This window comes from Nomascus leucogenys, chromosome 9 (assembly GCF_006542625.1).
Source record: "Nomascus leucogenys isolate Asia chromosome 9, Asia_NLE_v1, whole genome shotgun sequence".
Taxonomy (NCBI): Eukaryota; Metazoa; Chordata; class Mammalia; order Primates; family Hylobatidae; genus Nomascus; species Nomascus leucogenys.
The window spans coordinates 90,357,775-90,381,962 of NC_044389.1; the positions used below are offsets into that span (position 1 = coordinate 90,357,775).

At 38.5% G+C, this 24,188-nt stretch overlaps 1 protein-coding gene across 4 annotated transcripts in view; it reads right to left on the reverse strand.

The window, feature by feature from the left end:
* Positions 1-24,188, reverse strand: part of LEF1 (lymphoid enhancer binding factor 1) — a 120,816-nt gene that overhangs the window by 29,766 nt on the left and 66,862 nt on the right. For 3 of the 4 annotated variants that reach the window (XM_003257732.4, XM_003257733.4, XM_003257734.4), the window contains exons 4-6: positions 10,778-10,910; positions 4,971-5,061; positions 1,031-1,153 (exon numbers count right to left, since the gene is read on the reverse strand). In XM_003257732.4, coding sequence (XP_003257780.1) covers positions 1,031-1,153; positions 4,971-5,061; positions 10,778-10,910 — 347 coding nt within the window. Of the gene's footprint in view, positions 1-1,030; positions 1,154-3,222; positions 3,307-4,970; positions 5,062-10,777; positions 10,911-24,188 lie in introns of all 4 variants that reach the window. The other variant, XM_030819197.1, reaches the window with a different exon arrangement.

The window sequence follows — 24,188 nt, forward strand, 5'->3', positions numbered from 1 at the left end:
AGCACCTGCTCACATGGCTGCACTCAGGATGGGGACAACCCTTTCGCCCCAGAACACCACCAACTTGGAAGAGCAGTTCTTGACTCATTTGACGAAACATTAAGAGGCAAACAACCCATCCAATAGGGCTTCCTATCTACTCAGTGACTGAGAATAAAACCCTTTGGTTTGAGAAAGTGGACCTGTCATTATAGAACTATGAACACGAAGTAGAAATGGACTTGGCATTGTGAAGATGCTCCAGGTGGGCTCTGAGGCCGAGTTCTCTGGTCCCCTCAGAAGAAGCTGAACACACAGCACAGGTGATCATTCCTCTTACGGAATAGAGGTTCTTAACTTTTGCAGGGGGTTAAGGACCACTTCGAGAAGCTAATAAATCTTTAGACCTTTTCCCCCAAACAAATGCATGTTGCCTTTGCGTACATTCGCAAGGGCTTTATGGACCATCACATGCTGCCTCCTACCCCCACCCTCCCATCACAAAACCTAGATTAAGAAGCTAATTACTCATCTCTTCAGAGTAAATTAATTTAGGTCTGCACTCACAGTCTGAGACAACCCTGGCCCAACAGGGAATCTTGGGCTTTATTTGTTCCTTTCCCTTGAATTCTGTGCTGTTGAAGCTTAGAGCCAGGGTAACTGCACTTCCAGAAGAAAGTGCATTAAACCCTCCAATCTACTTCACTCAGGTAGGAACAGGTTCTCCCCAATAATCTGAACCAAATGAAAATTTGGTGGTAAATGGCTAAACAGCTCAAGAGTCTTGAATGCCTATGTTCTGAAGATTCTTCCATTTTAGTGAGGTTCCCATGATCTTTTAAGGTCTGTGCTCCTTTGCGACCTCAGAATCAAAATCAGCACAGTAGGAATGAAGCTGCTTAATGTCCTCAGGGACAGAGCTTTCAAGGCAGAGGTGCACTGAGTTTCACAGTAACAGAAAGGGGTGAAGGATCACTGTTGCAAAGGAGCAACAGTGTAGAAATCTTCAGTATCCCAAGGCAATCACAGCAGAGCCCGGGTGGATACTTACACGTGCATTAGGTCACTGTCAGTGTGGGGATGTTCCTGTTTGACCTGAGGTGTTACAATAGCTGGATGAGGGATGCCAGTTGTGTGGGGACCAGGAGGACCGGGAATCATATGATGGGAAAACCTAAAAGGAGGAAAGAGAAGAAAACAATGTACTACTTGCTGTTGCAGCAAAAACTAGAGGGAATTTCAAAGCAATCCACTAACTGCTACTGGCTAAGAGTAAAAACACATCTTTATGCACAGAAGCACTAACTATAAATTAGAGTGGGCTGATAATTATTTTTTTCTTTCTATATTCAGGTGGAAATATTTATAATTATTCCCTGTAGTTTTTTCAAACTAATAGTAGAATCTGACATTTTTCCTAGGAGGGCTGCAGGCCATGGGATTAAAAAAAAAAAGTGAATCATTTTTCTTGCAAAGCAATTTTGAAATAGGAATTTCACTAAAAGTAATTATTGGAAATATAACACTATAAGACTTGGCTTTTTAAATGATTTCTAAATGAAAGCAAAAGACATCATGTTTTAAAATCTCTGCCTATATTCCTAAGCAAACCATCACAATGAGAATTTTCTCATATTATTGGCTTCTTCATCCGTATTAGGAGGGAACAACTGAGAAAACGGATAGGAATCAGTCTCCCATTTAATAAGGTTTCCATTAACATCATCCAAAATGATTTTCTGTGCAGAAATACACTAATGTTTCAGAGATCTGATCTTATGGAAAACTGATAACAGAAATGAGGAGAAGAATTTAAAGGAAGGATAAAGTTCTGCATCAAGGTTAAAAAAAAAACAAAAAAAAAACTACACTTGCTAAAGGCTTTTTCCCAAGTATGCTTGGACAGCATTAAAAAAATCTTAAAATATCCACCACCAGCCAACACAAAGGAGGGAAACTGCCATGCAAGAAAAATAAAATAAAGACAGTACTTTCAATAAGCTCTCTAGATAAATTTGGATATGTTTTAGAAATTTTTGCTTTTCAAACTGTTTTAAAGTAAACATTTAATTCAGCAAGAACAACATTCTCAGGTCTTTCATCACAGCCTATACAATTAATTTCCTCTTCTTGAAAGGAACTCTGCTAGGATATATATTTTTCAAAAACAAATTTTAAAATATGAAGGAAGCATGGTAAAAATACAAATATTTGACTAAATAATGATGCTTTGCTAAATGTATTACTTGCAAAAATACATGATGCTAGTTATTTGCCTGTGAGAATTCTATCATCAGATAGTTCTTACAATGTTAAAAAATATAAAAATATGTTTTAAGGGGAAGGATATTAATTCCACCTCCTCCCACAATCAGCAACATTTACAACTCAATGGAAAAAAAAATTTTTTTAAACTGTAATTCACCACAGAAGCTTTGAATACTATATCCATATAAAAAAGACATATTCACAACCAGTTAATAACCCACCAGTTTGACTTCCGGCACAATAATGCTAGCTCCCTTGACAAAGCCACATCGAACACACAGATGATGCACCCCAAATGTGTGTGTACATCAAGCACAGGGCACAGAGCCATCCTCTCCAGAAGCAAAAGCATCACACACAGCAGCTTCTCGGTGTGGCGCAGCAGGCCTCCCGAGCTCCGCTGGCACGACCATGTCCACACAGGGCCTGATTCACACACTAGGACACACACCCTGTATGGCCTGCCAGCCTGTCTACACTGTTCTGTCTCTTCTGACAGCCTCCGCCCAGGAAGGCTCTAGACTATCTGGGCATTTTCAAACACTGCTGCATCAAACTGATACAACTTTCCACAGAGGAAGCAAATTATAGAGCTGAGACCAAACCAGTTTTATCCTCCTCCCTTACCCAACCCCCGGCATATTTTGAATCAAACAAACTCTTCTTGTAATGTCCGCTTTTCGGACAGTTCCCATCCCACAGTCAGGTGGCCATGAATTCGTTTGGAGGCAACGCTTTCCAGGGAGGCTGAGTCCATCCCCCGATGGTGTGGCTGGTCCGGCCGGGGCACAGCGCAGAGCTCCTACCCGGGACTCTCTCTGACACCTAGTGTGGGAGCCAGGCACACTGCACAGACAGACACATGGCTGAGGTATGCACCCTCCTAGCCAACCAAAAGGCAAGCAGAGGCGCACAGGATGCAAGCACGAGAAGAGCAACTTGTCCTCGAGCACCCCGGTTTCCACCTCCACCTACCTGGACATGGAAGTGTCGACTGACAGTGAGGATGGGTAGGGTTGCCTGAATCCACCCGTGATGGGATATACAGGCTGACCTTGCCTGAGGTCACAGAAGAAAGGAACCCATCAATGACAAAACACGAGTTACCAACCAGTAGTAAGAGTTGGATGAGGGGAGAAGAGGGCGATATTCAAACAGAATCTTGTGGAAGTATTACAGACCCCAGGATTCTTTCAGATATGTAACCGTTCCCCTTCCTCACCCTCCACCCAATCAAAGCGTCATTTGCCTTGAAAGAAATCTCCCACCCTCCACTTTGAAACAAACGGTCCATGAATTACATCTCTTTTATCCCATCCCCTCTCCCAACCCCATTAATGCTTTGAACAAAGTAAGCACTTAAATGTTTATTGAATATAACAGAACCCTGAGAATAGTGAAATATTCCCTTCAGAGGAGCTGAGTGACTTCTTATCAGAATCTTTGAGAATTTCAGGAAGGGAAGACAGAAAATAAAATTGTATATTTATATAAAAATAAACATTTTAAAAAACACTGTACCATTTCCCCCATATACACGTTAAAGTCAAGAAATAAAAGATTAATTCACTGGAATTATTTTCTCTCCACCCTGAGAAGTCCATTTTTCCCTGTTCTTTCTACATCTCTTTTTCATTTACACAGACTTTATTTCCAGCTGCCAGTGGTACAATTCAGCACAGGACTATTGCCCCTAAGTCGCTAAGTTCAGACAGAATAATTGATCTAGGTTTGAAAGTGTATGCATAATCAATTAAGTTCAAGCAGTTACTAAGAGATGTAATGCTAGGGATAGAGAGAGAGAAAAAGAGAGAAAGCTGGATTGTCCATGGCAGGATGACCCTTCCTAGCTGAAGAAGGATAATGCAAGGATGTCCAGGTAGGGAGATGGGGGACAATGACATGGGGGCTGTGGCATAGAGAGTCGAGTGGAAAAAGGAGAGAAACAATTGCTAGAGTTGAGAATTATTTTTATGGAGGGAGAATTGGAGAGGGAAGAGTGGACAGAGTATGGGAGTGGGAGGAGGAAATGTTGTGGGTTAATCATAAAATAATAAAAATAGGCTATACTATGTTATTCTTCCTTCCCAAAATATATTTCCTTCACCTTCATAATTGAAAAGATTTTGAAGGCAGCAGTAAGCATATTTTTAGAAATAAACAACAAAATAAAGAGCATTAGCGTTTATATTCAGAAAAAAGGCCCCCAAATGTTTTTTTTCTACTCTGAACTCAAATTGGACGCTTACTTCATTAACATCCCAAAAATGCTCTTATATTGTTGAATTTCTCTCTAGTTATCTTTGTCATTTACCTCACTTGCCCACTTACAAGTAAAGGTGGATATTCAATGTGTCTACATTCATTTTTGAAAAATATAAGTTGTTCATAAAAAAACCTAGAAAATAAGAACCACACTGAGCACTAACTTTGTACAGGCACAGCAAATGCCCAAAGCCACAAATGGAATCCATAAAACTATAAGCTTCAAAGCAAATGCTACTGTCATTTTCCACCCATATTAGCAAACAGATCAATCCATTTCAAAGTCTGTATGTTTTTTAATCTTTTAAATTGAAATGAATAAAGTTAGAACCTTGCTTGTTGATGTGAAATTTCTTCAACTCCACAAGTGTTACCATTCATAAATCTAATTTCCATGAATGGAAAGTGGAGGAACATGTGTTCAAATGCCTGGCTGAAGGGTGCAGCAAGGTTCTTACCAGCCAAGAGGTGGGGTGATCTGTCCAACACCACCCGGAGACAAGGGATAAAAAGTCGGGATATCAGGAGCTGGAGGATGTCTGGACATGCCTGTTAAACAGAACAGAGAGGTATCATTTACGGATTCACAGGATATTTAACCAGAAATGCAACTACATGCTTTATACCATTCATACTTAAGGTTCAGAATGAAACAATATTTATTTACCAGATCCAAGGAACAGGAGTCAATTTGTTAGCTTTTCTCAAGATTTCAACATCTGGGAAAACTGGGCCTTCAGACAGTATTATCTTAAGGAACTCCTAAAGGAGTAAAGATGCTGCTAGTAATACAATCATCAAAATAGACTTTTAAATTATTTGTTTTGCCCTCAATGTTTCACATTATTTAAGAAAATGGTAGACAATTGTTTTGTATAGAATGAGAATGATTTTTTTGTAGAATGGAAAACGACAGCCCTTCATAAGTAGATGGCTTGCCATGGTGTTCAAGGATTAGGTAAATTGCCATTTTCATATTTTCATTGGTTCCCTTATGGACACATAGATTTGGGAAATGTGACACCTCAGAGGATCAAAGATTAATTAGGAGTCATCTTCAGCCCCATAATGGTCACACTTGATATGATTCATTTGGTCTCTGTCTAAGCTCTTCATCAAGTTGAGTCCTCTGGGCTGCAAGGTCAAGCTGTTCTGGATTAGCTGAATTCCACAGAAAATGAGAGTGTCACCAAATTGTTTCTTGAGCTCACACTCCCTGGAGTACACTGCCCTGTAACTGTGAAAACCACCTAAAGATTATATGTAATCCCACTCCCAAGTGACATCCCTTTATACCTTACCCTAGGTACAGAAGAAAAAAAATGACAAGACAAATGCATAAAATGTAAAATACAAAAACTTAGATTCAATGTGTTTGGGAGAAAGTGATTTAGAATAGAAAAAAGCCACAGATGTGTCTTCACATAGCTAATGATGGCTTTAAAAGACCACTTCCATATACAAGCATATATTCCAAGGTTTAACACCCAGATTATAAGTTTAGTGATTGTAAATATTACATGCTGGCTAATATGTGGAATTAGATGAGTACATGGAAGATGTTTCTTAAATATTCTGCTTTTTACTATTTAAAGTGCCTAGGAATTTCATTTGTATCTTAAAGATATTGAAAGCCTTCAAATTGGGAATGACAAGAAGTGCTGTCTTGAAAGCTGGTGTTAATTCAACTTTGAAGTTAGAACAAACTATTTCTCAATTCTTACAGAAAGTAGGTGGGAAAGAAAAAAGTTCTTTAATTTCTCAACAGAGGGCTTACCTTAAATCATCTCGTGTTTGGCTGTTTTTAAAATAATGGTCTCAAATCTCCTTTATTTAAAAAAATTGTTTTTGTTAGAAATACTGACTCTTTTGGTTACAGCAGAACATGAATTTTTTACCCTAGGATTTTTTGGGGGTGGGGGAGTTTGCAGTAGTGATTCTTAACATATCAGAATCATTGAGGAGGTTTTTCAACTTGCTTCCCCCTTAACTCTTGAGATCCAGATACCTCCCCAAATCTCACGGCCTGTAAGGGGATTGTTCAGTCGCGGGGGTAAACAAAATAAAATAAAAGCAATACAACTTGACCAACCCTGAAAAACATTAGAAACGTAGTGAAAATTTCAATGTTTTATTCTATTAACTTGAAAATCGTAGCGGTCACAGACTATCTGAATTATCTATTTTATTTTGTTTTATTTTTGAGATAGTCTCCCTCTGTCACCCAGGCTGGAGTGCAGTGGCGCAATTTCAGCTCACCACAACCTCTGCCTCCTGGGTTCAAGTGATTCTCCTGCTTCAGCCTCCCGAGTAGCCGGGAATATAGGTACGTGCCACCATGCCCGACTAATTTTTATATTTTTTGTAGAGACAGGGCTTCGCCATGTTGGCCAGGCTGATCTTGAACTCCTGACCTCAGGTGACCCACCCGCCTTGTCCTCCCAAAGTGCTGGGATTACAGGCATGAACCACAGCCCTGAATTATCTACTTTAATTCCTCTATTTCACAGCTGTGGAAATTGAGGTCTAGAGGGACCAAGTGACTGTTAAGGCATCTGTTTTCTGTCCTGAACTTTTGTCACTGGGACATGGAGAGGCAACTTGTTTGCAGTCACATGTCTTTAAGCTTAAACTCTTACTCTCCGTGCTACTCCATGTTCTAAGCATGTTTAGAACACAGCAGTAGTGATACTGTTCAGAAGTGATTCAACAGAACAAAAAATACCAACTAGTTGGATGTCACTCTTCTGCTAGAAGGAAGAAGGAAGGAACAAGAGGACAGGTCCTATGCTAGGCGTTTGACTGTAGCTATAGAAATTCTACTCTTCTTTCAAATGTTCCTCTCATAGGCAATTTTCTCTAACTTACAGCTCTGAGAAATCTTTCTCCTTTGAATCTACAAGTTTTTTTATTTGTACTTTTAATGTGGTACTTGGGATGCTCTTCATTTTGTTTTATAGTTAGTCTGTGCAAATGATTTCCTGCATGAGCTTATATACTGCTTGGAGAAAATGATCACATTTTACCAATTTACGTATCTAACCACGGTTTTCTGCAGAGGAGGCTTTCAGTTAATATTTCTGACCAATTGAACAAACAAGTGAAGTCAGAAGTGTTAAAACAGACCCATTCCATATGCTGGGTCAATATTATCAACCATTTGGCATGTACATGCAAATACATGATGTGGCTTAGGTCATTATATAGGCAGAAAGTGGATCTGGGTTTTCTAAATAGGTCGCTGTCCTTTAAAAATCCTATTTCCAAAGATTCTCAGAAGTGTGTGTCTCTCCACCAACTACTATGCCACTGAAGACACATTTCACATCATTTTTTTAAAGTTTATTTTTTATTTATTTTATTTTTTTAGAGCTGAGGGGGTCTCACTCTGTTGCCCAGGCTGGCCTCAAACTCCCGGCCTCAAGTGATCCTTGCTTCAGCCTCCTGAGTAGCTGGGATTACAGGCATGAACCACATTGTGCCCAGCACATTTCACATCATTTATTCAACTAGTATTTATTGAACACTTATTATGTGCTGGAGGATATACTCAGCATAGCCTTTAAGATTTTTAAACTTGTATAGGTAACTTCTATAGACATAGGTGAAATAATACTGGAGTCAGACTATATGGATATACTGCTCACTAGCTATGTATTTTTGAGGAAGTTATTTAATTGCTACTGTTTTATAAAATAAGAATAAGATTGTTGTGAAGAATAAATGCATTAATATATGTACTATGGAAAAGTGCCTGGTGCAAAAGTATAAGTATTTGTTGTTATTTGTAAGGATCAAATGGGTAACACATAGATAAAAACAGACATATAAACCTAGGATTTCCTAAAAGCACTGTCCTTTTGATATTTTTACCAGACACATAATGAGAAAATTGGCATTAATGTACTTTCCCTTACACACACACACACACACACACACACACACACACACGTGAAAACTAATGTGCTCCCTAATAGGAAATTAACCTGGAGTTGTTTTTCCACAAATGAGAATGAGCTCTGCTGGCAAACATTTTATATTTATGGAACAGTTCTATCTAGGGTTAAAGTGTGAATATGATATTCTTCGGTTGCTTTTTTCTGGCTGAGGTGGAGGGGTTGGGGGAAGATACAGCTAACTAGTCTATTAGGATCTTTGAAACCAGCAGCTCTGGCCTCGGTACCATCATGCACTAACCAGCTGAGCTCATGATATACCCCAAAAGGCAGGAGAGAAAAAGAATTAAAAGCAAGAGATCTAGTAAGCTTATTTTCTTTGCAACAAAAGTGCCCAACTGGAATGACACAAACTCAGTATCATCCAAGTGAGTGCTTTTTTCAAATTGGAGTTTATGTATTTCCAGAAGTACATGATGATAAGGAACACAAGGCCTGGGATAAAACAGGATCTTTATATTAAAACAAGCACAAATAGTGTATGGACCAGAATACAAAAATCACACCAATCTTTAGAACAAAATAAAGACCAAAGAAACTGCAAGCAGACAACTTCTGGTGATGACCATTAGTCCCTTCTCTGTAGTTTTGGAGAGTTTAAAAAAAAAAAAAAGTTTGAGAAGCAATGATATAACTTAACAATTATGCAAAACAAGGTAGGGTGGCAGTAAGAAATGGAAACAGAAGAGAAACTATCAGCGTAATTGAGAGCCAGTTATAAACTTAACTCTTTTAAAAAGTTGAACTGTCCTATTATTCTTGAGAGAGAAAACTACTGAACTATGATTGATTTCTTATTCTTTTTAAAAAGTTAATGTTTCAAAGAGTTTCATACAGGACCTAGGACAGGGTAAGCACTATTTAATTGTTAAATAAAGAAATAATTAACAACTAAATAGGTTCCCAGATGTGCACCTCCGCTCGGATGCTGGTCTGAGATTGTGACCCACACGTTTCAGTGGCCTATCTCCTGTCTCCCCTTGGGTATCTCACAGACACTTCAAATTCACCACGACCAAGACTGGTCCTCCCTCTCAAACTCAGCCTGCTTCCTGAGACCCCTATCTTAATTCCCTTTCTCACTATACAGCCATAGACCTGACTCTTGGACATTCCTAATTTTTTGGAGGCTCTTGATTAAAGGAAGCAGGGTGGAGAAAGGACTGAGGATAAAAAACAGAAGCAAACCTGGAAATGTCTGCATAAGTGACTCTCACCTTGTCAGAGTACTCAGACTCTACTCAAGTCTGGTGCACTAGTAACTAAGTCTTCAAATAAGCGTTCTGTTTTAACAAGGAAGGGCAATGAAAGCTTTAAGTATTTAATCTAGAAGTGTTCACCAGTAGTAGAAAGAACACCCAGCCTCTATGCCACTCTTTTTCACACAGCCATTAAATTTTGTTGTCTACTGTAAGTCCCAGAAAGGGATGGACAAAAGGGTAAAATGTAGGCAGTGGCAAATTTTACCCCTTTACGTCCTCTGCCTTCACCTTTTAAAAAATCTTTTATTTTGAACTTTCAAAGACCCTGTTGAAGTCCAAGTGTGCATGCGCATGCAAAGAGGAACGAGCCACCCTGAGAGCAAATCCACCCTTGAGGTTCGCCCTGAGTGATGGGACCAGAAGGCTTGGTACACCAGAGCTCTCTGTCCTACTCCCAACTCGTACCCATACACATCGGGCAGAAACAGGATGTTTTAATTTTTCAGACCTCTTGTATATTTTTTCTATAAACAAAGTAGAAGCAAATATTAATGCAGAGGCATAAAATAAGATTCATGATTCTTGGACTTTAAATAGAGGTTTTATACATCAATGACTATTTAGAATATGTAACCTAGTGCTGGTAAATAACAAAAGATGAAGCACCATAGGGATATAGTGGAATAACCAAAAGAGATTCAAAAGAATAACATCTGAAGTAAAAATCTCCTACTTTCCCCATTCCTATTTTAAAATTACCAGCATCAACATCTTGTACATGCTGAAATAAATGAATATTGTAGAGTACTGAATTTTTAGTATATTTGCACAATCTATTGGTTTACATTGTGAATGAAAGATTTTCAGAGCTGTCACTAGTGGCCCTGCTATGCTTTTCTTCTGCTTTTTAATAATGCATAATAAATGTAACAGATTCTTGCGTGTTTCCAAAGAATTGCTATCAAATGAATTACTCTTGTCTTGTAAAAACATATTCTGATCTACCCAGTGACACGGAGCACCGGCATCTGGAGGGTCACTCAGGCTGACGAGGCTTGGCTCTTCATTTGGCAAAAAAAAAAGGCCTGGAAAGACAGGGACTCTCACCTTGTTTGGAGTTGACATCTGATGGGATGTGTGACGGGTGTGATCCTGGAGAAAAGTGCTCGTCACTGTAAGTGATGAGGGGGGTGAGAGGATGGACCGCATGGGATGGCTGCACCACGGGCACTTTATTTGACTGCAAAGTAACCACAAGGTCAATAGTTAATATGGATGCCCAGCTCGTCTTTTCTCCCAAAGAAAAAATCTCACACAGCAGCAGTAACCAGTCATCGACATAACCTGGACAAGTGGAAATGTCTCTTTTAGAATTTTTCTGAATTTTTCCATGGTAAATACTTCTCAAATATATGAATATGTCACTGATATTCATGAGTTATCAGTTATTTCACCAGTGCCTCTTCAGAGATTTAGGTTGATCACTACTCTTCCAGATGGCATGAATTTCTGTACATATATATTTACACTTTTAGATTATATCCTCAGGTTAAGTCAATAAAGAGTGAATTAAAGCAAAATTTATGAATGTTTTACAACATTTGTATTCATTACATATGTCTGGCACAAAAAGTAAAAAACTGTCCAATGAGCAAATAAATGAATAAATATTGCCAATTCGAAGGATAAATTTTTAAACCCAATAAATATAAATTTCCTATACTGATATCCCCTCAGCTTATAAAGTTCATAATTATATGGTTGTACATCTTTAAGAACCATGTTACACCATTCTTTCAAGTTTTATAGCTTTGTCAATCAAACATGACTAGCCATTATGCTTTGGCCCTCCTCAGTTCATCTTCTGCTTCTCTAGTTTCCATAAATATTAATTGATAAAAAGTAATTTCCAATCTTGAGTTGAACTGCATAATATGAAACACTGCCTTTTTTTTTTTTTTTTTTTTTTTTTTGAGATGGAGTTTCACTGTGTCGCCCAGGCGGGAGTGCGTGCAGTGGTGCGATCTTGGCTCACTGCAACCTCCACCTTCCAGGTTCAAGTGATTCTCCTGCCTCAGCCTCCCAAGTAGCTGGGACTACAAGCACCCGCCACCACACTCAGCTAATTTTTTTTGTATTTTTAGTAAAGACAGGGTTTCACTATGTTGGCCAGGCTGGTTTTGAACTCCCGACTTTGTGATCCGCCCACTTTGGCCTCCCAAAGTGCTGGGATTACAGGCATGAGCCACCGTGACCAGCGGAAATACTGCTTTAATAATATTTTTAATTGTTAAAATTGTATATTTTAACACACTTTATATGTCTTATATTTGTTTACAAACATTTTATTATTTAATTTGGAAGTCAACAGTCACGCTTTTTAATTCAAGTTATCTAATTGGACTTCATCAATTTGAAACCTGTGATTACTTTGGTTACAAAGGTTGTTTCCCCCCAACCCAAAAGTGCTTACTAAGTAATTAAAAAATACAAAGAAGACTTAAGTAGGTTTAACCTAATTAGTAAAATCACTTATTTATTATTTATTTTTTATTGATATGGCATAGCTGTAGAAATTTTGTGGTATATGTGATATTCTGATACCTGTATAAAAGGTAGAATGATCAAATTAGGATAACTGGGATATCCATCACCTCAAACATTATCTTTCCTTTGTGTTGTGAACGTTAAAATTCTTCCCTTCTAGCTATTAAATAATCTATTGTTAGCTACAATTTCTCTACTGTACATACTACAACTTACTCCTTCTATCTAACTGTATTTTTATACCCATTAACAACTTCTCTAGGGGGATCATTTTAAAGAGACTCAATAACCCCTTCACCAAAGAAAAAGGGACTCAACACAATTATATACCTGTTAAAGGTGTTTGTTTCTGATTTTAAACTAATCTAATAATTAAAGCAGTTGCAGGAAAATCTCTACTTAAAAACACTATAGTAATGGGTAACATGAATTTAAGAGAAATTGAGCACATCATTATGCTCAATTCACTAGTTCAGACATGTCTTCATCATAATTAGTTTGAATTAGTAAGATCTTACTATATTACTGACTAAAATGCATGTGGAATCAGTTTTCTCCTGAAGCAAATATTCATATTTTTTAAAAATTTGAGGAAGTGCCTAAAGCTGCACAATGTGAAGTGCTTAAAATGTAAGTCCATATCTGAATGGTTAAGAAGGCCCCCAAAACACACTTGTGTATGGTGGCTTTACCTATGACATACACTAATTTTGAACTTAATATTTTTTACAAATTAGGCATAAAAATATGTGGCTCCAATGAGGACTCCCCTCAGAAAAATTAGAAATAATTACCCTAGTAATTCTTCCTATACCCTATCATTACAACCTCCATCCAAAAGAAACTTACAGGGGGAAAAAAAAGCAAACGAAAAAAAATCACACTTTTTGGAAAATGATATAATTTCCATACAAGATTTTCCCTATTTTATAATTATCAGCTCTTCTTTAATGGCAAAACTTGCATAGCTCATATAGCTCTTGGCATATATTAAATAGAGTGCCATTATCAAAGCCACACAATTTTTCTCTACACACCTCAGCACAAACATCTATGCATATAAATGTGTAAAAGGTTAAACAAATCTTTTAATGCTTTTCAAGTGTTAATGATGCAGTTTTCCAAATAACAGAATAAGCCTCTTAAATACATGGAATTTAGAATGCTAGAAGTGGGGGTGGGTAGATGTGAGGATAGGAAGAGGTTATTACAAACTCTTTTTAAAATGGAAACACAAATCTCAACACCCTAATGTTAAAATGAATAGATTTCAAATGTACTTTAGAATAATGGCTTTCAGTTTCATTTTAAAAGTCTCATAAATAAGCATAATTGCCAAACAATCTACAAAGATATTTTCTTAGGGTACTTATAAAGAGTAAACACTGTGGAAATCTTCTGGATATATTCTTTTTTACCAGAGCACCACCTTAAGGAACTTGCATTAGCAGGCAGCATCTTCTTAATGTCTGACCTATCCCTCCAGTCATATAGCTCAGAATCTGGTGCCATGAATTTTTGCTAAATTATGCTATCCTTGCTCTCCTCTTAATTTTACGGTTTTCAACACAGATTTGCTTTCCTGTGGGAAAGAGATAAGAAGCCGAGGATTTTAATTTAAGCCTGGCCTTGTCTTACATTTTGCAAGATGGATAGCGAAAGCAGTACTAGTAGGTGTGTTAAAGCCAACAAGGATTATGTCCATTTTTGTGGCCAAATAATAAAAGTAATATGAAATTTCAATAGCATGTGTGAGCAGAATTCCAAGGGTTATGGTTTGCTTCCTGCCAACCATCTCCATTACGTATATAAACAGAAAAAAGTGGATTCCAACTTACACTGCAGATATGTGGCACATCATCATCATGGTCAAGAGTCCTCAGCCCAAAAATCTGCGGGCTTCCTCTGATTTCACGAGTTACTGCCCCTTGACACTATGTGCATGCACAAAGTGAGAACCCCGGCACTGCTACTTTGGTTAAGTTTTAAGACAGCCAGTATAACCATTCTTAATTCCGTTCATTTAATTTCCTAACAAAATGTGGTATATATTTTCTTGTGGGGAGTAGGTAAGGGGAAGAATAATCAACCAACTAAGTGTTTGTAGACAAATTAAGTGGCTACATTACATGCAGAGTTATACATGCCCGTGTGCATATGTGTGTATTTATTAAGCACCTAAAATGTTTCTAGCACCAATGACCAACACACAGATAAGGTCTCTAATTCACGCAGCTTACTTTCTGGGGCTCTGGAAGTGGGGTCAAGCAGCAAGGGGTGGGTATTGGAAACAACGAATATGTAAAAAAAAAAAAAAAAAAAAAAAGACAAGCAAAATCTGAAAAGGCAGCATCAAGTACTATGACGAAAGTGAACCTGGTGATAGGAGAAAGTGTGTATCTAAGTATATGCCTTTGTATTATGTTTAAGCTCTAAGAAACCTAAAGTACATTTAGTAGCTTATTTTAGCTCCTTATTTTAATTTTACACACTGGAAGCTGAGAAACAGAGGTCACCAGGGAATGGGGTGGGTCAAGCCAGGACTACTGTATAAAATAGTACAGCCCTGCTCACTACACATCTCCAGTAACACAGGGGCATTTTGAGTACAATGGGAATGAACCCCCTGGGCTGCCCAATACAGTGGAATCAAGCAGTACAGAAATTCGATCCTTTTGGCTCTTACTCTGTGCTGGGTACTGTACACATAGTAAGTACCTCACTTAATAGAACTCAAGTCTCCTGATTCCTACTCGGGTGCTTTTCCTACTACACATCTTCCTGTAAGGGAGGGAAGGAGGGAGAAAAGGTAAAAATCACCTGCTCTTTGATTCACAGATAGAATCAGGTAAGTCTTAGCTTCCAGTTGAGAATCACCAGCTAGTCCCAATGTGTGCCGTTTCATTATCCCAGGGTAGCAGGATGCACAGTTACTCCAGCATTACGAGATACCTGGCAGCCCTAAGTCACCCCAAATTCTCCACTTCTGCTCAGAAGTTCAGTGACTTGTTTAAGCTCACAAGGCAGTAAGAGTTAGGCCAAAACCCTTGGTTTCTGATTCCAACTGCACATTCTTTCATCTCAGGCAGGTGATTGGTGGGTGAGCAAAGGAAAAGATAAAAAGAGTAGATACTTAAAAAAAAGAAAGAAAAGGGAGAAAATATCAAGGATGGCTGTTTAGGGAGAAGCTTGAAACCCTTTCTTAATTTGCAAATCACCATCAGGCCAACCTACCCACATAATACATAGTAATTACATCAATTAACACTTACCAACTGCTTACTGTGTGCTAAGCACTTTATCCTCACAACAGCTTTGAGGCCAAGTACTATTATTATCCCCATTTTACAGATGAGGAAACAGGTATGGAGAAGAAAATATTCTTGAAGGGTATGTGCCCTAGCAAGCAGCCAAGCCAGGATTCAAATGCAGAAGTCTGGCTCTAGAGGCCAAGCTCATTACCTGTACATCATGTGGCCTTCCTGAAAGCCAAGTTCATAAAATCTTGGACGCTGAGGTGACTATCTGGGCCACACCTGACAGCATGTGACATCTATGAAATGGCTGTGTGGTCTCTGTCCCAGGCACAGGAAACACTTGAGACAAAGAAGCACCTCAGAAGTGGGTAGAGTTATGGAGACTCAACTGCAGCCTTTCTCTCCAGGACTGGAAAACATTCCAAGGAAGCTTGGTTGGCTGCTGGTCCCTGCAGGTAAGGACCTCTTTGGCATCACAGCCAATAAAACCCATACCTCCTGTGGACACAAAGTGGGTGCCACTTAGGGATCCTGACAGCCACCCCCAAAGCAGCATTCCCAGAAATGACCCACTCATTGCTGGCAGGAATTGAAGGTGTCACGAAAGCTGTTAGCCTCAGAGGATGTGGTTCTGGGAAGAACTAAAAAGGTGGTTCATCTCCCTGCTGGCTAAGGCCTGGGGCCTCCTGGATAGAGGAGTAACTGGGGGAGAAACCTGCTGGCCTGGTAGCTAGTCCTCATTTTCCACATCTCCAGGTTCTAACTAAACTAAACCCAAAGTGTGGGATCTGGCTGTGCATAAAGGTCTCGAGTTTCAACTGGCTGTGCATTTAATCAATAATCTTCTGGTAATAACTGAATCCAGGGGAATTTTAACACTTCATCAACTTATTGAGATGAGGAATTTCATCTGGCCTTGATTGTTATGGTGGCATTTTTGCTTTTCATTGAACACTTCAGAAGTCTGGTACTCGTGAGATAAAGCCATGTAACTTCATGTCGCGCCTTTCCCTCCTTTTCTGAGAATCTGAGCTTCTCAAGCCTTCCCAGAAAGAGAGGCAGATTTACTCCAAAAGGATACATTGATTCTTGCATCTAGACCTCAGAAACAAGGTACTGGAAATATTTCCTAAGATCCACCAAAGCCAAACACCTGCTTCAGGTCTGATGTGGCTTTCAAATGTAAGACCCCCTACTGGTGGTGATGCAGCTGCATTTTTCAGATAAGAACGAGGCCCCAGGATCTTAAGATTCAAATGGTCCATGAGCCCAACTCTGGAGGGAAAGGAATGGTCTAGAGACCTGCACCATCATCAGACAACTGAAATGTTTTCTTAAGAGGGGAAGGAACATATCACAGGGAAAGGAATTAACATGGGTTGCACAGTTAGTAAGTACCAGTCATTACAGTAGTGCTTTTATATACTCTGGCACTCATCCATGTAAGTGGGTATTATTACCCCCATATTTATAGATGAGAAGGCTGAGTCTTTTTGAACACAGAGCTAAGTAATAATTAGTAGAGAGAGGATCTGTGCCGGCATTTGTTTGATACCAAAGTCCCTGCTCTTCCTGCCCCACACTGTTTGGTGCTCAGCTCCTCTCTCCATCTCTGTTCCAAACTACCCCTCAACCAAGTGAATGTGGCCTGCTGTGGGCTCAACTGTAATGAAGCATCTAGACAGGAACAGTGGACCACTTGGAGAAAACTGATGTCACCAGAGGCAATCAGACTACAACAGAATGTTGGAAGGGCTCCCTTTTAAAAAGCATGGAAAACTCACTATTCTCCAAGTTCTCTGTAAGGTGATGAATTCCAAACATTAAGTCATTTAATCCTAAAGCCACACCTAAGCTAGGTGTTAAGATTTCTGTTTTATCAAGAAGGAAACAAGGCTCTGAGAATAATTCATTCTGGGAGCCAAAAGGAGACCCATTGTTTTCAGTAACTGGAGTCTGTAAATAGACGGACTGGGGTTAAGGTTAGAGGCTGAGGAAAGATCAGGGTAAAGGAAAAATGACATCTAATTATGTAAAGTTGCAACATCCTATTATTTGATTGATTTCACAACACCCTCACCATACCCCTAATCATCTAAGTACATTTTTCATGTTGAAGAAAATACTTTGAAAATTAAGAGAAGGAACCAGAGTCATTCAAGATAAATGAGCCAAAAAAAAAAAAACAAAAAACTAAAACATTTGCAACTTACTTACTTGTGCTACTTAGTGGTAAAATAGTACAAGTAAGGCATTACAGTGGTTAATTCAGAGGTCAAATAGAGGGATGGGGCATAAGTAAAAGAAAGGACCACCAGATTCTCACCAGATTCTAAGGAGGCAAGAGGAAGAGGAGGTGAAGGAGAAACAGGAGGAGGAGGAGGAGGAGCAGCAGCAGCAGCTGCCTGCCTGGACCACTAGCTATAGTGGTGCAGGGATTCTATGAGGTATGGAAAACTTTGCAGTGGAAGGACATGGGGCAGAGCGAGAATCCAATGGTTCATCTTTTCGGGATCACGGACATGAAAAATAAGATGAAAGCTGTGTATAAATGTTTTTATACACAAATACAATCACACATCAATGGGTTGGGGCAGAGGAGTTGCAGTATGCACAGGGGAGGACAGAGAAAGAAGTGGCCCATGATCCCTAGATTTAAAGCTGCTGCCTTACCAAGGCAAATGGACAAATGGGATCACATTAAGTTAAAAATCTTCTGGAGAGCAAAGGAAATAGTCAACGATGTGAAGAGACAACCTACAGCATGGGGAGAAATATTTGCAAACTACCCATCTGACAAGGGATTAATAACTAGAATATATAAGGAGCTCACACAACTCAATAGGAAAAAGTGAAATAATCCCTTTGTAAAATGGGCAAATGGTCTGAATAGACATTTCTCAAAAGAAGACACAAGAATGGCAAACAAGTATATGAAAAGGTGCTCAACATCATTAATCATCAGAGAAATGCAAATCAAAACTACCATGTGACATCATCTCACCCCAGTTAAAATGGTTTTTATCCAAAGGACAGGTAATAACGAATGGTGGCACGGGTATAAAGAAAAGGGAACCTTTGCACACTGCTGGTGGAAGTGTAAATTAATATGACAACTATGGAGAACAGTGTGGAGTTGCCTCAAAAAACTAAAAATAGTACCACCTTATTATCTAGCAATCCCACTGCTGGGTATACTCAAAAGAAAGGCAATCAGTATATTAAAGAGCTATCTGCATTCCCATATTTACTGCAGCACTATTCACAATAACTAAGATTTGGAATCAACCTTAGTGTCCATTAATGGATGAATGGATAGAGAAAATGTGGTATATACCCAATGAAATATTATTCAGCCACAAAACAGAGTGACATCTTTGCATTTGCAAAAACATGGATGGAACTGGATGACATTATGTTATGTGAAATAAGCCAGGCACAGAAAAACAAATAACCACATTCTCACTCATTTGTGAGAGCTAAAAATTAAAACAATTGAACTCACGGAGATACAGAGTAGAATGATGGTTACTAGCAGCTTGGAATGGGGGTTGGGGGAGTGGGGATGGTTAATGAGTGCAAAAATATAGTTAGGATAAGATCTAGTTTTGATAGCTAGCACAACAGGGTGACTATAGTCAACAATAATTTATTGTAAGTTTTAAAATAACTAAAAGAGTGGAATTGGAATGTTCCTAACACAATGAAATGATAGGGGAGATGGATACCCCAATTACCCGGACGTGATTACTACCCCTTGTATGCCTATATCAAAACATTACATGTACCCCATAAATATACATACCTATTATGTACCCATAATGATTAAAACCTAGAAATTTTTTAATATCTGCTGCCTGATTCTGAGAGAAGTATTTTACTAATCCAATCACTGCATCATAACTTATTATGATTAATAAGCTGAAGTGGAGTCAGCTTGATGAAAGTAGTATTTGTGCCGGTCAGTGGAAAATAATGGAAGGTAAACAAATCAATTAAAGTGAGTGAGAAGTCAGGAGCAAAAGCTTTCTCTGTATACCATCCAGAAAGCTCAGACCGGAGGCAACATGACACAACCCCAGGGACTCCAGAACTAGAGAGGGAGGGCACTGTTTGGGGCGGGCTGGTTCAGGGGAGACAAATTCCAGAAAGATTTCCTCAGAACCTCATCAGCCATCAATCCTGAATAGACTCAACAAGGTTTTCTGGTGCTGGTCTGGGGACACGTTGGTTGAAAAGGCTCTCTGCCTCCACTGCTCAGGGATGGCATATTCAGAGGGAGGGACTTCCCACTGCCACCACAGCCACACCTCTCTCTATTACCCAGTTTAGAGGGTGGAAGAGCTCTCCTTGGCACTCAGAATGTCCAGCAGGAAACAATGAATGGTTGCGCCTGAGAAATGGACTCTAGATCTCCTGTGGCGGGGTTGGCAAGCTACAGTCTTCCCAAGGTCAAGGTCAGAGAAGTCCCACAGCTACCCAGATACGAAGTGCAGATGATCTGTTTATATGTTCAGACTGCAAATGGAGGGTGCAAAATTCCACAGGCGAAGCCAACAGACTTAAATCTAATTATTTCATGTTCAAAGCGGGGGCTTTCACACTTAAGTTTCTATGAAAAGCTTTTGCCTTATTTTAATTTAAGTAAAACTGATTCTTTAAGATCAGGTGTGAAGGATTTACAGAACAGTAACAGAAATGCTTATGTGTATAATTCTGTCCCACCGAGCCTTCTCTGATTTTAATAAGTGCCATATGTATACAGTATTCTCTGCTTAAAATTGGGTGTTTTAATAAGTGAAAAGATAACATTTATGTCTACAGGGGTCCTCATTTTTCTACAGAACTTCTGAAGAGCCTTTCGGAATCAAATGGGGAAAATACAAGTTATTTGGGTTCAGCTACTATCAGTAAGATTGGGACTAAAAGTATGAATAATTGGGAGGTAAAGTTATTGGAAAACTCAAATCATTTTCTATGAACATGTAAATTTGATATTTATACTGTAAGATCAGCATTAAAGCTATTCTATAGCGTTGTAGAGTTGTGCTGTCCAATATGGTAGCCATTAAGCATTAGGTCGAGCCCTTGAAAGGTGGCTAGTCCAAGTTGAGACATGCCATAAGTGTAAAATACATACTAGAATTCAAATACTTTGTGTGAAAAGAATGTAAATGATCTCAGTATGTTTATACTGATTACATGCTCAAATAACATTTTTGAAATATTATGTTCAATAAATTTATTACTAAAATTAATTTTACCTGTCTTTACCTTTTGATGTAGCTTAAGAAAACATAAAATTACATATATGACTTGCATTTGTGATCTGCACTATATTTCTATCAGGAGTTCTGCTTACAGTTTAAAAATTTGTAGGTGGGACTGCCCCCTTTCCGTCTAGTACTCCAATTTGACTTAAACAAAAAAATTGGCGTGTTTAAAACAAAGGTTCCTTGTATGGAAAAGAACTCTTATGGGTAAAAAAACTGAAAATCAGAGAAGGTAAGTGGCAGAGCTGGTAATTTAACATTGCATTTCAATATCCCATACTGACAGTCAAGTCTATACACATGTGTGTGTGTGTGTGTATATATATATATATATATATATATATATGTGTGTGTGTGTGTATATATATGTGTGTATATATGTGTATATGTGTGTATATATGTGTGTATATATATGTGTGTGTGTATATATATGTGTGTATATATGTGTATATGTGTGTATATATGTGTATATATATATGTGTGTGTGTATATATATACATATATATATAAATACTTTAAATTCTGGGGTGCATGTGCAGAACATGCAGGTTTGTTACATAGGTATACACGTGCCATGGTGGTTTGCTGCACCCATCAACTTACCATCTACATTAGGTATTTCTCCTAATGCTAAAGTCAATATATTTAAAACCAAATATTTATATGACAACTAGTACAGAACTATAACCTTTCATTTTATGGTGTAAAAAAAATTACTAAAAGCAGGGTAGAATGATCTTTATGATTAAATGGTGTGTATTGAAGCAGTTATATGTAACTTCTTCAACTTGCCAGTCAACTCAGATAACTTTTACAAATACCTAATACACATTTTCAGATTCATTACAAGTTACTGATGAACTCATTCCTTGACAGGTAACCATCTTTTCCATTTCACATCATAGCACATTATCTAGGAAGAAAAAGCAGAGCTTATCTTGAGTGAAAAATGCTGCTGCAGACAACACTATTCACAGGATATATTTATATGAGTCAAGAAAAAAATAACCCTTTGTTATAGACTTAAAAACAAAACCTGAAATGAGTTGGAATTGAGTCTGAAAACTTAAATGAGAAAGAAAGCAGATTACATAAACTGGGTTCTATGTAACTTTGCTTCATCTTAAAGCTCTCAACTAAGTCAAGCCAGAAGAGAACATTTTCCCTGAAAACATTTATTTCAAAAAGGAGGAAGCAAAATTTAAAGACCTTTTAAAAGACTTTCAATTATATTAATAAATTATAAAAAGGAAATATTCTATAACCCATGGAAAACTGTAGTAGCGAAGACAACAGCTATTCTCTGCTAGTGAAAAAGGGCACTTCTGTGAATATAAAATCAAAGATAAACTCCATTTTGTTCCATGTATTAAAAATAGAAAATATTCCTCCTGAAGTTTATTTTCATTTCCATCTCTTTTAGGGGAACGTGAAGAATTCAAGACAGATACTGAATGCCTAATCTATGTATCTTTCCCAAGAGCAATCTACATTACCCTGAATTACAGTTGTCCAGGAGCTGGCTAGTTCTAGCTCAGAGAGCTGATGGCTAAATTTTCAGGAATTTTGAGAGCCTCTTATCATGTTGGTAGCCTGAAATTGGTCACAGTACAATTATTTATACCATGGAAATTGGCACATGTGAAAAGTCCCCTCTCCCTTGAGCTAATTGTTTCACATATAACAGCACCCCACTGGCAAACACTGAATCCCTTCCTAAATTACTAGGTGAAAAACTCTTTTCTTTATTTCTCTTTGACAAACAAGAGGATCATAATCTTGATCTTTGTCTGAAACTATTTCAGATGAAAAATTTCAAAGATTATCAGTTAACATGGTCTGGTGTGACCTGCTTCATGATCCACTTCCTGTAACACTGGAGGGATGTGCAGGCATTTGTCCCTAATTACTCTGCCTGGTTCCTTGCCTTGGGCCTAGACAGCATTGGGTTTGAGTCACTGGATACAAGGAGGAACTTTACTGCACAGCAATGAGAAGAGATTTGTAGAAGATTCACAGGTATTTTCTTCCTTTTACTTCTCAAGGAAATCGTTAATGTAAGGCATAATGTAAAATGCTTGATGTGATTATTTTAGAAAGTTATCCATAAGACACAAATTTTACAGAAAAAAAGCAAATAATTGAGACTATTTCACAAGTGCATTAAAGAATAATTAATGCAGCTTTCAACATGAGGCAATATATCAGAGACCAGTTGTCCAGGCCAAATGCACAGAAGCTGACATCGGGCTAAATACAGTATTAAAATAGAGAAAGATGAGAGAGACTTTTGTCTTTGCAGCAGGTTCACTCAAGAAACAAATTCTTTCTAGAGAATATGAAAATCAGCTTAGGGATTTCTGAAAACCACTGTGAATCTCGGGAAGAGGGGTAAAGAAGTAAAAATAATTTAAGGGCTTACTGAAGAATGTTCTCAAGACGGTCTACTCTTGCATGTAGCAAGAATGGTAAACAGAAGTGAGAGGAGTGGGTAGGCAAGTTCCTGTGTGCAACAACTTGCAGTTTGTGACCCATGAGCATTGGATTCCTGCTATCAAGAAATGATAAAGAGTGAGCACTGGATTCCTGCTATCAACAAATGATAAAGTATGGGAATGATGATCTCCAATGCCCTTTCCAGCTCCAGTGGCCCCATGATCCCATGGGTTCTAAATTTTGAATTTCAACACTCTAATATTTTGTAGTTCTGACACTATGGCTAAAAGCAGCTATGGAAAAGTCAGGAAAGCAAAAGAAAGAACTGCATATGGAAGCCGAGGTGGGTGGATCACCTGAGGTCAGGAGTTTGAGACCAGCCTGACCAACATGGAGAAGCCCCATCTCTGCTAAAAAGACAAAATTAGGTGGGTATGGTAGTATGCGCCTATAGTCCCAGCTACTTGGAAGGCTGAGGCAGGAGAATCACTTGAACCCGTGAGGCAGAGGTTGCAAGTGAGCCAAGATAGCACACCACTGCACCCCAGCCTGGGCAACAAGAGTGAAACCCAGTCTCAAACAAAACAAAACAAAACAAAACAAAAAAAACAAAAAAACAAACAAAAAAAAGGATGGACTTATTTACTGAACATTTTTAAGAATCAGTTTTAAAATGGAGCAATGCCACATTGCTGATGGTAGGCACTGGTTTAATGGCAACGTGCACTGGGAATCTGCAAGAACATAAATGGTAATTTGAAGAACATCAATAAAGCTTACAGAACAGATTTAAGACACAGAGCAGGAGCATTCTGTCATTACATTACTTCAATTCTCATAAAAATTATTAGTAACCTGATTTCTTCCAGCATAGGGACCTGAAAGGTTGTGCTAATCATTACAACCTACAGATGAGATGGGGTCATCCTGCCAAAATTCCACAAAGAGCTATGCCCTTTCTTCAGCAAAGGCACCACTCTGTACTCCTGTGCCTTTGACCTGCCT